The sequence below is a fragment of the Podarcis raffonei genome, chromosome 6 (genome assembly GCF_027172205.1).
Source record: "Podarcis raffonei isolate rPodRaf1 chromosome 6, rPodRaf1.pri, whole genome shotgun sequence".
NCBI classification, from domain to species: domain Eukaryota; kingdom Metazoa; phylum Chordata; class Lepidosauria; order Squamata; family Lacertidae; genus Podarcis; species Podarcis raffonei.
In genome coordinates, this window is record NC_070607.1 from 91,997,797 (window position 1) to 92,012,825 (window position 15,029).

At 45.4% G+C, this 15,029-nt stretch overlaps 1 protein-coding gene across 2 annotated transcripts in view; it reads right to left on the reverse strand.

Moving 5' to 3' along the window:
* The window catches only part of CHRNA4 (cholinergic receptor nicotinic alpha 4 subunit), a 75,087-nt gene that overhangs the window by 40,317 nt on the left and 19,741 nt on the right, over nucleotides 1-15,029 (reverse strand). For both annotated transcript variants that reach the window (XM_053394492.1, XM_053394493.1), the window contains exons 3-4: nucleotides 5,720-5,764; nucleotides 3,669-3,778 (exon numbers count right to left, since the gene is read on the reverse strand). In XM_053394492.1, the coding sequence (XP_053250467.1) occupies nucleotides 3,669-3,778; nucleotides 5,720-5,764 (155 nt within the window). The remainder of the gene's footprint in view (nucleotides 1-3,668; nucleotides 3,779-5,719; nucleotides 5,765-15,029) is intronic.

Here is a 15,029-nt window from a genome sequence, read left to right on the forward strand (position 1 = left end):
GCTAAGCTGTGGATATTATGAGACCAGCTCTAACACAAGGTTTTGCGATGGTTTTCCACACATCATCCCATGAACAGCAATCAGAAAGGAGGGCAGATTTTGCATTTGCACTGATCTCTCGCCTTTTCACAGAGATTGTAGCCAAGGTAGCTAACCATTTAAAATAAAACTACAAAACAAATGTAAATAACTAAGCTGAAATCACTGCGGACGTTTCTGTGTGAAAGCACAGAGGAGCAAAACACTCAGAGCCTGCTTTAGCTAAACTATGGAATGGAAACTATTGTTGGGTTGACAACGGTGGCTCAGGAACAGTCTGCTTCCTGTTGCAAAGGAAGGCAGAGATTTTCCTCTGTCTGCTTCCTGTTGCAAAGGAAGGCAGAGATTTTTCTCAGCCTGGACCACTGGATTCTGAAACAGCAGGAGGAGGGAAAATGGATAAACCGTCTTCAAGAGCCAGTGTGGTGTAGTGGTTAAGAGTGGTAGACTCGTAATCTGGTGAACCAGGTTTGATTCCCTACTCCTCCACATGCAGCTGCTGGGTGACCTTGGGCCAGTCACACTTCTCTGAAGTCTCTCAGCCTCACTCACCTCACAGAGTGTTTGTTGTGGGGGAGGAAGGGAAAGGAGAATGTTAGCCACTTTGAGACTCCTTCAGGTGGTGATAAAGCGGGATATCAAATCCAAACTCTTCTTCTTCTTCCATGGTGACTAGGCCCAGGCTGCCTCTTGCCCCAATGGACCACCATGTGAAGAAGATATGAAGTTGGATGCTTTTAGGGTCTCTTGGTCTGAGGGGGCCCTAGTGAGACCCTAGGAACATGACAGTCATCCCAAGACAAAGAGGCGGTACTTCTAGACAGTCAAGACCAGAGGTATGATGAACTTTCTGCCCCATGACCTGTCATTTCCTAATACAGAACCAAAAATTTTGTTATGTGGGAAAAGGGCGGGGAGAACCCACCAGCATGTTCATTTCTACTAACCTTCACCTGAATTCACCTGAACCTCTCTCCTGTTCAGAATAGAAACCTACAAGTCATGTTTCCTTAACTTTTTGAGGTCAAAATACTATACGGCTGGTAATGGAGTAAGACTTTAACTATAAGGTTAGTGGAGTTTAGGTGGACTAATGGGAGGTTTAGCTATGGTTAAATTGCAGTCAATTTTAATCTTGCATGCTTTAATCATTGCATGTAATAGCTACTTTAACTGATGCTTTAATAGAAGACCTTACACTTTATTTCCCCATGTAATCATTTCATCATAATCCTCACCCCACTGTGCCACATGAACTCCTCCTTATATTTTCCTTTCCTCAAGATTCATTTAAGTATAATGTGCTTCTGTGTTCCCTTTGAAATTCTTTGTGGATTATGCCTATATCTCCCATAAAGTGATAGGCATTCACTGGTTCCCTATAGTGAATTTTTAAATATATTTTCCAAACTGACTGTGGGGCAACCAGCCTTGTATAACCAACATCCTTAAATCTAATTAAGGCATGAAGGGGTTAAGACCATAGAGAAAGCTCTCCTGCCAGGCTTATCTAGGTCACTCCTCCTCACTTGGGAAAAAGGGTTATCAAGCCTTTGTTCTTTCCATTCCAGCATGTGAACCCTACCAGGAAGGAAGTCTGGGCTGGTTGCTCCAAGCCAAGACCATGTGGCTTAAGCAAGCCATCTTTGTGTTTCTATACAAATATTTTAGAAACATCTACCACTCTGGAACCTAAGTTTTACTGCCTGTGTATTCTTAATAGAAAAGCACATGCACGTGACCTTTGAAGAATTTGTAAGTAAACTATTTAAACTTAACAAATGTGTGAATTCTTTCTATGCTGAGGGTAGAGGGGAACTTTGAAAGGAACTTAAAGGTAAAGGGACCCCTGACCATTAGGTCCAGTCATGGCCGACTCTGGGGTTGCGGCGCTCATCTGGCTTTATTGGCCGAGGGAGCCGGCGTACAGCTTCCAGGTCATGTGACCAGCATGACTAAGCCACTACTGGCGAACCAGAGCAGTGCACGGAAATGCCGTTTACCTTCCCGCCGGAGTGGTGCCTATTTATCTACTTGTTCTTTGACATGCTTTCGAACTGCTAGGTTGGCAGGAGCAGGGACCGAGCAACGGGACCTCACCCTGTCGCGGGGATTCAAACTGCTGACTTTCTGATAAGCAAGTCCTAGGCTCTGTGGTTTAACCCACAGCGCCACCCGTGTCCCCTGAAAGGAACTTAGAAGGGGATCTTTTAAAGGACTTACAGTCTATGTTCTCTCACCCAAGAGTACTTGCCCCAAACCTGGATGTGAGGCAGCCAGGGAATTTGCTCCTTTTTTGCGGAGCAAAAAAATCTACATTTTACCTTTGTACCGAAGTCTAGTTTCGACATGCGAATGGCACTCTCTAACCTCCATCCATGATGATTGTTGGAGGACACTTTCCAGCCAGCCAAAAATTCTCAAGGAGGGCATGAAAGAGGGCCAATAAGGGTGTGGCTAAGGAGGGGGTGTGGCTTGAGGAGCATCCCAGTGGTGAGATAGAGAGACCCAGATTTCGCCTCAAGTTCCCAACCCCTGGTGCATAGGACTGCAAGGTTAGTTACATTAAGCTCAAGTCTGCTACGCATTTACCCTGCAATGTTTTGGTCCAGATTCATAGTATCCAAATACACATTTGTTCTGCTATACTGAGCTACTGATTCCACACTGACCGGAATCGTAATGCTAAATCCGAAACAAATCCTCTGGTCCCAACTCCTGTTGAAGCTCCGTGACATTGAAAGGCAATAGTTCGATACGTGCGAAGATTACAGAAACAAATATTTCCCTTTCTTTGGCTCTGATCCAGGAAACAAATCATATAATATTAAAATGCTGCTGTTTCATTTAGCATAAGGTATTCTCATGTACTCATGGATTATTAATTACACAGACCCTGCAGAGGCTATCTGAAGTAAATCTTTAGCAAGAGACGGCCGACTTAAAAAGAAATGATTTGTTCTCGTTTTGGCATGCTTTAATTCCAAAGTGGCTGTTTTTGAACAGATATTCAGGATTTAATATTTATGTACTGGCTATAGTGGTTTGGGTCCTTTTAAGAGGCAGGTGATCTATGAACAAAAAGTGGGAGAATGCAGCTTTTTTAGTTTGTTAAACCTTACATCTCACGGCAATTCTGGCAGGAAGGGGGCGGCCTTATGCAGTCGCCACCACATCTAAATCTATTACTCCCCACCCCACCCATATCACCACCTCCATTTCCTCAGATTTAAACAACATTGTAGGGAGACTGGGAACATGGGACTTATAGTTTAGCTAGAGTTTACAGACAAGAGGCTTCCCCAGTCCACCAACAGGCTCAGTGCACTGGGCTCAAATCTCAGCCGCCTCTCAATGCTGCGCATCGTACACATGATGTCACAGGTGGGCCCCAATGCTGAACATTCCCCAATGTTCCCAAGTCAGCACCTCTGACTGAGAGCCCAACCAGACTATATCCAACAGGCCCTTCTGAGGGAAGATGGCCTCACAGATGAGCTGCTTTTAACATTGATCAACCCTTCTCTCGTCAAAAAAACCCCCCAAAATGCTTCCGATGAGACATTGGGTTTCTGGAAAGCTTTTAAAGCCACTTTTCCAAAGCAAATTTGTGCAGAATGGCACCTTACTTGTTGTAGAGAACAATGTCCGGCCTCCAAATGAGCTCAGAGGGAATTCGTATGGAAGTCACGTTTTCGTAGTCTTCGGGATCCCAGCGTAGCTTATAATCGTGCCACTCCTGCAAACCCAAACAAAAGTGTTATATATATATTTAAAAATCGGCATAGTTAATTGGACTAAAAAGTGAAAATGAAACTAATTAGCATCTTGAGAAAATGAATTACCGTCCGGCAATTTGCAGTATTAAGCGTGGGTATGAAACACTGCATGCTAATTTGTGTAACAGGATCCCAGCTGTAGCCAGCTCTGTTCAAGCCCCATTTCCCAGGGAGACAAACCACATTCTGTGTGAAAGGCAGGGCTCTGAGAGACATCAAATGAAACCCACCTTGAACAAACAGTGTCAGCCTCTGTGGTCTAAACCACTGAGCCTCTTGGGCTTGCTGATCGAAAGGTCAGCGGTTCAAATCCCCATGATGTGGTGAACTCCCGTTGCTCTGTCCCAGCTCCTGCCAACCTAACAGTTCGAAAGCATGCCAGTGCAAGTAGATAAATAGGTACCTCTCCAGCGAAAAGGTAAACGGCGTTTCCGTGGTCTCTGGTTTCCATCACAGTGTTCTGTTGTGCCTGAGCACTGCAACTACATAGAAACCTTTGACTGGACTTAACCGTCCAGGGGTCCTTTACTTTTACCTTACTGCTCTGGCATTGCTGTACAGTGGCCATCAAACATGGGGCAAACAGCAGGAGGAAAGGGCTGGGGAAAGGGGGTGCAAGATTTCAAGGTCAGCAAGGCCCCTTTTTAGAGTCAAGGTGGGTGTTAACTAGGGCTTGTGTGAGCATGCCAAATTCTCTTTTTGCTTGGCTTCTCATTTCTCCAATCTTACGTTTAATTCTCCACATTTCCAGATCAGTTTGCAATTTCTTTTTAAAAAGGTCCTCCTGAAAACTCACCAGCATTTTCCGGCAGGAATTCTACCTGATCTACACATTTGTATGCATTTTTGCCTATTTCACCTTTAAGCAATTTCCCCTAATGTATTTCGTATGTTATGTTATTCATTTAAGCCATTTATATACTACTTAATCATGAGCATTTCTAAGGAAAGCGCATGGAAAATAAACCAGGCCGAGCATAAAACAATAAGCGTCCTTTGCCCAGTATACCTGAAGGAATGTCCTCATCCCCATTTTTCTGCCCGGACACTGAGATCCTCCTCTGAGGGTCTTCTGCTGGTTCCCTCATTGCGAGAAGCAAAGTTACAGGGAACCAGGTGGAGGGCCTTCTTGGTAATGGCACCTTCCCTATAAAATGCCCTTCCTTCAGATGTCAAGGAAGATAAAGAATCATGTAACTTTTAAAAGACACCTGAAGGCAGCGCTGTACTGGGATGTTTTTAACATTTGATGTTTTTAATTATATTTTTTAGGTATGCTGTAAGCCATCCAGAGTGACTGGGGAAGCAGCCAGATGGGCAGGGTATAAATAATAAAATTATTATTATTATTATTATTATTATTATTATTATTATTATTAGCCTACTGAAATAAGAAAGTAATTGCTATGTGCCTGAAGTTCAGCAAGGAAGGTGCCATAGGCTGAATGCACTGAGTGCATATATTTTCACTAATATTTTTGTGCACCTTAGCATATGCATTTTTGTACGCAATGCTTGCTTGGGAGAGCTGCATTGCATTGTCACCCTTGTATAGACTTTGCACCTGCAATATGTCAGCTGGTAGCTAGAAAGGAAATCTTTGCTCTTTCATCAATGGTGCAACGTTCCCTTCCATTTTGGGTTGCCTCGTTTCCCCTCTTAATTCCACATTGTTTATTTCATTGAAGAAACACATCCGTTGGCCAGTTGAAGACATATATCTGAACACATTCCAGTGCTGAGGTCCTGAGCACCACTGAAATGGAGCTGTGCAACTGCATTCGTATTTGCCCTTGAAAACGTCCCACTGGATTACACCCTCTATTTTCTCAACAGACAAAAGTGAGACATTTGGGGCAGGGGACTGAGAAATATGGGATAAAACATCTTGGTTGACTCACTTGTTTCACCCACACGTTCGTGGTCATCATTTGGTTTTTTTCATCCTGGAGAGGGGAGGAAAGAGGGAAAGTCTTGAGTTTCAACAAGAACAGCCACTGTCCACAAACAGCTCCTGAAATAGCAGCTTTTGTTGCTGCCGTCCACTTATTTTTGCAAGTCGCCAGTAATCGCAGTAATAAATGTATTTAAGCATCAGCTAAAAGAATGAGAAGGGTGGCGCTGTGGGTTAAACCACAGAGCCTAGGACTCGCCGATCAGAAGGTCGGCGGTTCGAATCCCCACGACGGGCTGAGCTCCCGTTGCTCGGTCCCTGCTCCTGCCAACCTAGCAGTTCAAAAGCACGCAGTGCAAGTAGATAAATAGGTACCGCTCCGGCAGGAAGGTAAACGGCGTTTCCGTGCGCTGCTCTGGTTCGCCAGAAGCGGCTTAGTCATGCTGGCCACATGACCCGGAAGCTGTACGCCAGCTCCCTCGGCCAAGTGAGATGAGTGTCACAACCCCAGAGTCGGCCACGACTGAACCTAATGGTCAGGGGTCCCTTAACCTTTACCTAAAAGAATGAGATGTTTCCAAATGTCTTATCTTCATGTAAAACGGAATGCATCTGCTTCTCTGCTGCTCAGCAAGCAAGCCTAACAGCCTGATCCAGAGGCTGTTCACCCGGGAGCAGGGCTAGCCGCCCATGGCTAGCAGCAAGCATCCCAGGGGGTGGGGCGGTGATGTCACCCCCCAGGGATGACACCCGGGGCATGCCGCACCCACTGCACCCCCCTTCCTCCGCCAGTGGCCTGATCTCATTCAGTTTCTCTAACAGCTTGCTTTATTGGGGTTATGATTCTATTAGCCACTGAAGGCTCCGGGAGGGCAGCACTTTAGCCTGGCATCCATCCAGTATGTTTCTGAGCACAATTCAAAGTGTTGGTGCTGACCTTTAAAGCCCTAAACGGCCTTGGTCCAGTATATCTGAAGAAGCGTCTCCACCCACATCGTTCTACCTGGACGCTGAGGTCCAGCGCCGAGGGCCTTCTGGCGGTTCCCTCACTGTGAGAAGTCAAGTTACAGGCAACCAGGCAGAGGGCCTTCTCGGTAGTGGTGCCCGCCCTGTGGAACACCCTCCCACTGGATGTCAAAGAGAAAAACAGCTACCAGACTTTTAGAAGACATCTGAAGGCAGCCCTGTTTAGGGAAGCTTTTAATGTTTGATGCATTACAGTATTTTAATATTTTGTTGGAAGCTGCCCAGAGTGACTGGGGAAGCCCAGCCAGATGGGCGGGGTATAAATAATTATTATTATTATTATTATTATTATTATTATTATTATTATTATCCACCATTTATTGGTCATGAGGCTGAGTAAACCTAAGCACAAAAGCACTCTCCTCTCCTGTGGTTTTCAGCAACTCGTATTCAGAATCATTGCGACCTCCAAGTGCAGTGCCAGAGCATAGTCATTGCGCTTAGTATCCATCAATAGCTCTCCCTTCCTGCGTTCCTGCATTGCACGGGGTTGCAATAGATGATCCTTCAGGTCCCTTCCAACTCTACAATTGGTGGCTATCACCATCTCTTGTGGGAATGAGTTCCATAGTTTAACTGTGTGCTGCCTCCCTCCCTCCAACACCTACCTTGAAAATCTCCCCGTTGAGAGGGCAGAAGATGGCTATTCCCTTCTCTCCCCTCTTGTCACTGCTGCTCACAGGGAGCATCAACAGGGCAGTGGCCACAAGGAGGAGGGCTCAGTGACTTGGGGTCAGCAGTGTGGTTCCTTCTGGGGTGTGGGCCTGGGCAAGTGCTGGGTGTTGCTGACTTCTGACACCAGCCGTGCTTGAATCCCCCCTCCACATGTATTCAGAGGGAAGGGTCTGTAGCTCAGTGGTTAGGCTCCTGCTTTGCATGTAGAAGGTAACCCTGCCTGAAACCCTAGAGCAGGCTTTCTCAACCTGTGGGTCCGCAGATGTTGTTGAACTACAACTCCCATCATCCCTAGCTAGCAAGGACAGAGCTGAGGGATGATGGGAGTTGTAGTCCAACAACATCTGGGGACCCACGGGTTGAAAACCGCTGCCTAGGAAGTCACTGCCAATCAGTGTAGACAAACCATGGTACCTTGGTACTCAAACATCTTGGAACCCAAACACTTCAAACCCGGAAGTAAGTAAGTCAACATCAACTTTGTTGGACTGGTCATGTTGTGCGAATGCCTGCTGATTGTCTTCCAAAGCAACTACTCTATTCCGAACTTAAAAGTGGAAAGTGTAATGCTGGTGGTCAACAAAAGAGATTTAAAGACTCTCTCAAGGCAAATTAAAAAAATGTAGTATAAACACTGACAACTGGGAAACACTGGCCTGTGAGTGCTCCAGTTGGAGAACAGTCTTTACCAAAGGTGTCATGGGCTTTGAAGACGCTCAAACTCAGGACGAAAGAGAGAAATGCGCTAAGAGGAAGGCATGCTTGGCAAATCCTCACCGTGATCAACTCCCGCCCGGAAATCTATGTCCCCACTGTGGAAGGACGTGTGGATCCAGAATCGGCCTCCACAGTCATTTACGGACTCATTGTTAAAACTGTGTTTATGGAAGACACTCTTACTCGGCTACAAGTGATAGAAGAAGAAGAAGAAGAAGAAGAAGAAGAAGAAGAAGAAGAAGAAGAAGAAGAAGAAGAGATAATACTGTACAGTGGTACCTTGCTACTCAAACAACTTGGAACCCAAACACTGCAAACCTGGAAGTAAGTGTTCCAGTTTGCAAACTTATGGAAGCTGAATGTGCTCTGTTTTGAGTGTTAAGCTTCCATTTTGAGTGCCACACTTCCATTTTGAGCGTTACACTGAGGTCTGTCTGTTTTTGCTCTTTACTTTGCGTTTTTGTTTTTGCGGCTCTTTTTGTTTTGTTTTTGTGACTGTGTGGAACCCAGTTCAGCTACTAATGGATTGATTGTGTGACTGCAGTAGATTGTTTATTGCTTTCATTTTATGGATCAATGGTCTCATTAGTAAAATTCATGTTAAATTGCTGTTTTGGGGTTGTTTTTGAAAGTCTGGAACGGATTAATCCATTTTGCATTACTTTCTATGGGAAAGCGTGCCTTGGTTTTGGACTGCTTTGGTTTTGGAACGGCTAAAGTTTGAGAACCAAGGTACCACTGTACTGAGCCAGATGGACCAATTGTCTGGCTCCGTGTAAGGCAGGTTCCTATCTTTCTGTTCAGGTCCCCACCTCCTTTATTCGTTTAAGTACACATTCAAAACAAAGAAATAACATTTCCTGTTATTTCCCTCCGGCAGGATAGCTGCATAAGGTGCTAAGCTAGTATACTGTGCTTTTATTTTCACCCCAATAAATTTGTCTTGATTGGTATTGGAATAGTGTGATCTTTATCCTGTATCCAAATGGTCCATTAACTCCCTATAAAGAGGCAGATTAATTCTTTACTCTTGGCATTTCGCTCGTCTCCTGACAATGCTCTCCTACCCATTTCCTTCCATTTGTTTTAAGTGGGGAAGATACTTTGGGAGGGGGCCAGATCAGCTATACAAAATCAGGCTTGATTTGTTTTTTTTAAAAAAATCAGCCAGGAAGGGATGGTTGCAGGTATGATTAGGAGATGAGGTTTGGGTGGAGGCAGACCAAAGTTATTCATCTGATGATTTTAAAAAGGGATTTGGAGGACAAAAATTGGCAGCTCCTTTGTTTGTTTGTTTGTTTGTTTAAATAGAGTCTCTCAAAGGATTGGAAGGGATAGGTGTAAAGAGTGTAAAGTATAAAGCTAAAGCTAAAGGGACCCCTGACCATTAGGTCCAGTCGTGACCAACTCTGGGGTTGCGGCGCTCATCTCGCTTTATTGGCCGAGGGAGCCGGCATACAGCTTCCAGGTCATGTGGCCAGCATGACTAAGCTGCTTCTGGTGAACCAGAGCAGCGCACGGAAACGCCGTTTACCTTCCCGCCGGAGTGGTACCTATTTATCTACTTGCACTTTGACGTGCTTTCGAACTGCTAGGTTGGCAGGAGCAGGGACTGCGCAACGGGAGCTCACCCCGTTGTGGGGATTCGAACTGCTGACCTTCTGAGCGGCAAGTCCTAGGCTCTGTGGTTTAACCCACAGCGCCACCCGCATCGCAGTGTAAAGTATAGAGTCAAATAAACCAAAGGATATGCACATATTAAAATGTTTAGGTAAAGCAGAGCATGGAGATAGATGGATCTGTCAAAATTACATGTTCTCTCAGTTTCTCATTTTTCCAGTTTTCAATTTCATTTGCTGCATTTCCTCAGCAGTTTGATTTTTTAAACAAACAAACAAACAAACAAAAAGACCTCATGAAAATTCAGCGGCATTTCTCCTAGTAGGTATTTTTGCAAGCAATTTCCACTGACTGCTGGGGGGGAGGTTGGGGGGGAGGGAGGAGCAGGGAACTAGATCTGAAATGAATATTCACAAATGTTTAAAATGCAATGTTTCTTTTTCCTGATGCCATTCTGCATTATCCATTTTAAAAGCAAAACCGAAATTTGCATCTGGATGTGAAAAACGTAACTTAGCATTTGAAATAATAATAATAATAATAATTTTTATTTATACTCCGCCCTCCTCAGCCAAGGCCGGGCTCAGAGCGGCTTACAAGCAATAATAAAAACAAGTTGAATGATTACAACTTAAAAACAACATTAAAATACAACATTAAAATATTGAAACATTAAAATATTAAAATGCAGCCTCATCGCAGGAGAAGGAAAGGAAAAAAGAAAGAGAGGGAGGGAATCAAATTGGCTCCAAGCCAAAGGCCAGGCAGAACAACTCAGTCCTACAGGCCCTGCGGAAAGAAATCAGATCCTGCTGGGCCCTGGTCTCATGAGGGAGAGCGTTCCACCAGACCGGAGCCAAAGTTGAAAAGGCCCTGGCTCTGTTTGAAGCCAGTCTAACTTCCTTAGGGCCCGGGACCACTAGGGTGTTGTTATTTATGGACCTTGAGGCTCTCTGTGGGGCATACCAGGAGAGGCGGTCCCGTAGGTACGAGGGTCCTAGGCCGTGAAGGGCTTTAAAGGTCAAAAGCAGCACCTTAAATCTGACCCTGTACTCCACCGGGAGCCAGTGCATCTTGAAAAGCACTGGGTGAATATGCTCCCATGGCAGAGACCCCGTGAGGAGCCTTGCTGCAGCATTCTGCACCCGCTGGAGTTTCTGGGACAGCTTCAAGGGCAGCCCCGCATAGAGCGAATTACAGTAGTCAGGCCTGGAGGTGACCGTCGCATGGATCACTGTGGCCAGGTCGGGGCGGGAAGGGTAAGGGACCAACTGCTTGATGCAGCGAAGGTGGAAAAATGTTCCAAAAAATGTGAAATCCGTGTACATTAGATGAGTTAGCACCTCTTGATTTTGTTTGATGTTGGCAGGCTTTAGATACAGAATTACACAGGGCACCAAATACTAATTGTAAATAAACAAAACAGAAAGTTTGAAAATCACCATAATCTATCACTCCATATTTTTTAAATATTTTATTTTCAAATTTTATAATCACAATATTTTAAAATTGAATACTTTCCCAAAATACAATATAGGTTTCCCCCCACCCTACCCCTGGATTCCAATTTTTCTCTCCCCTGATTTCTTGTATCTTATTTCATTTCTCCAAACCCCTTGTTTTCCCTCTCAGTTATCCTACTTTCCAATTATATACTTTCATAAATGTTATATCAAACCTGTTAACGTTTTAATATATTTACAGTGGTCTAATCTATCACTCCATATTGCCATCCACTAACTATGGCTTGGCAACCATCAGATCCTGCAATGTATCAGATTAATAATTAAATTGCATTAGGGGGGTCCAATATAGATGTCCAAACTTTGGAGAACATTTGAGCATTGAAAGAACAACTTGAGAAAGTTCCACACCCAAAGGTTTGCAGAGGAGATGTTGGCAGTGAATTCATTTCAACTCCAGTTCAAACTGCGGGCTAAGCACCATGTCCAATGTATATCTGATGATGCCCCTTGAGGTATAACTCTGTTGGTGAGCACACAATTATCTCTCTAGCCTTGTCTAGAATTAATAAGAGAGAAAATTGGGCTGACAGGTCCAAGGAAGCCAGTCTCAGGGGTCAGCAGTTAGTACTCAGGCTGTATTATTGTGGCTGCTGAATGCAAGTTTTTATGGGACAATCATAAATTTAGATCCATGGCGCTGGAGGGGGCTCTCAAATAGGGGACTATGACAGCTGGACTCTGGTGATAAATCCCCGAACAACCAGGGACATCTGCCAAACTGAAAGCCATGGATACCTTCCAGTAGGGAGTATTGTAGCCTTGTTATCCGATAAGCATGGCGGGCATTGGCAGGTGACACAAGAGCCCAATGGGAGTTGACACTGGAGGTTAAATCTCCAGGATCCACTGAGGCTTTTTAGACTGAACCATTGTAACAAACGACACATACCCTTTAACATGCCATAGAGCAGGGCTTGGCAAAGTTTTTGTGGCTTGGGCTGGTTCATGGTCCCGCAGACGCACACACACATGTGCAAACGCTAATTCTGGTGCTCCTTCCGGCGCGGAGGAGGCGTGCGCAGCTTCCTGCAGCCAATGTGCAGCTTCCTCCAGCCAATGGGAAGCCGGCCAGAGTCGCAGAAGGCGGTCCCCACTCTGCTGGTTTAGTGCGGCGCACAGCAGCCGACTGAGCAGGTGGCAGGGGTCCCTGAGCAGGCGGCGGGGGTCCATGGGCCGGTTAAATGACCCTCATGGGCCGCTTGTGTCCCATGGGCCTTAGGTTACTGACCCCTGCCATAGAGGAAAATAGGGGCATGCTATTTTAACATCATAGCTGATGTTAGAAGCCCACCTAGACAAACAGCATGCTATTCCCCAGACAAACAGCATGCTATTGTTGAAGTTTCCACTCCACCTGTAATACCCTCCAACATTTCTCTGATGAAAATAGGGGTATCCTATTCAATAATGATAATGATAATATTTTATTTATACCCCACCAATCTGACTGGGCGGCCCCAACATAACTCCATGCCATCCAACATTTTTACAATGAAAATAGGGACATTCTACCACACACCCCAGGGACACGGGTGGCGCTGTGGGTTAAACCACAGAGCCTCGGGCTTGCCAATCAGAAGATCGGCGGTTTGAATCCCCACGACGGGGTGAGCTCCTGTTGCTCGGTCCCTGCTCCTGCCAACCTAGCAGTTCAAAAGCATGCCAAGTACAAGTAGATAAATAAGTACTGCTCTGGCGGGAAGGTAAACGGCGTTTCCGTGCGCTGCTCTGGTTTGCCAGAAGCGGCTTAGTCTTGCCGGCCACATGACCCGGAAGCTGTACGCCGGCTCCCTTGGCCAGTAAAGCGAGATGAGCGCCGCAACCCCAGAGTCGTCCGCTACTGGACCTAATGGTCAGGCGTCCCTTTACCTTACCACACACCACAAACATTTCTCCGAAGAAAGAGGGACGTCCTAAGGAAAAGCGGGACATTCTGGGATCAAATCAGAAACCGGGACATCTTTTGTAAACCCAGGACTGTCCCTGGAAAATAGGGACACTTGGAGGGTCTGCCTGTATACATTTGCCCTGCCTTCCACTATTTTGTTTTATTTTTAATCTTGACAGATTTATACTATGAAAACATTGTAGTCCCACAATGCAATGATATCAACAATTCAAAATATGCCCCGGCAGCTGAGATCTATGAACTGGCAAGTTGTGAACTCCAGACTGCACCTTGGCTGTCCCTTAACCTGACATCTCCAGCCATGCTTTTGCAGAGGGAATCTAACATCACCCTTACTGCCATGCAGTACAGTGGTACCTCGGGTTACAGACGCTTCAGGTTACAGATGCTTCAGGTTACAGACTCAGCTAACCCAGAAATAGTACCTTGGGTTAAGAACTTTGCTTCAGGATGAGAACAGAAATTGCGCAGCGGGAGGCCCTATTAGCTAAAGTGGTACCTCAGGTTAAGAACAGATTCAGGTTAAGAACGGACCTCTGGAACGAATTAAATTCTTAACCTGAGGTACCACTGTAGTTCACACATGAAGAAGAAGAAGAAGAAGAGTTTGGATTTGATATCCCGCTTTATCACTACCCGAAGGAGTCTCAAAGCGGCTAACACTGACTCTCACCACACATGCACAGAACTGCTTCCTTGCTTGACACGGGATGACTGACGGGTGCACCCACTGCTCTGAAAAGCAATACCTTTTCTGAGGGTGTGAGAAAGCCCTCTCAGTGTGGTTATACTCATGACAACCCATTCGCTGAATGCACAAATGTCTGTGAAGCAGCCCCACAACCAAGAATAGTGACGTCGTCTCCCCCTTTCATCTTCAGTTGCACGTTCTAAATCAATTCTCTTTCTGTACCCTTTTCCTTCTGACCAGGGCCAGTCTGCCCATGAGGCGGAGTGAAGCAGCTCAACTCGGCCGGCAGAATCCTGCTGGACGGTACCTCTGAGGTACCACCACTGCCAGGGTTGTGTAGCAGTTGCAGCTGTGGTGGTGGCTTCTGGTGAGATGTCTCTGGAAGCCGTCACAGCTGCATGACCCTGATAAGTGAGGCTTTGTGGGGCTGGCACCTTCCCATTTTGCCTCAGGCGGCAAAAGGTGACATGCCACCCCTGCTTCTAACACTTGCTTCTTAGACCCTGTGTGCTTAATGGCAGCTTTTCTCTGTAGCTTTCCCCGTTCTTCTCTCCCCGAGTCAAAACTTCCCTGAAATGAGGGTCATCTCCTGAGGTCACTGATTCTTCTTCTTTAAGACTCAGGTACCACAGCATCCTTCCTAATAAAACCTATACAGATGGTCAACTCTTGTCCATTTCAGTTTCTGTTTTCCCCATCTGAAGTTCTGTTCTTAAATCATTTCCACACCAGTGTGTGATAATAAATAAATAAATAAATAATGTTCGTCGTGAAAATTCGCCTGCATTTTAGTACAAAATTCTCCTGATAACGCACAGGTTTACATTCAGTTTTGCCTAAGGCACACATTTTTTGCAAAGCAATTTCCCTTACTATAATGCATTTGTCATGGATGCATTATCATTGTCATGGATTTGTCATAGACTCTACAATCTTATAATTCTATTATTTTAGTCTGCCTCAGTATATGTCTATTTGTACCCATTACTTCACTGGAGAACTACACTGCAGAAGTCAGGGAATTTCCATTTTTCAAAGGACAGCTGTGTTTCACTTCTCATATTGTTTCAGAAAGTGCAAATTAGGTAGGTTTGCCTTTGAACGTGAACTAAATCAGATTTCTCCCCCATCTCTACATGGCTACAAGCCTTTA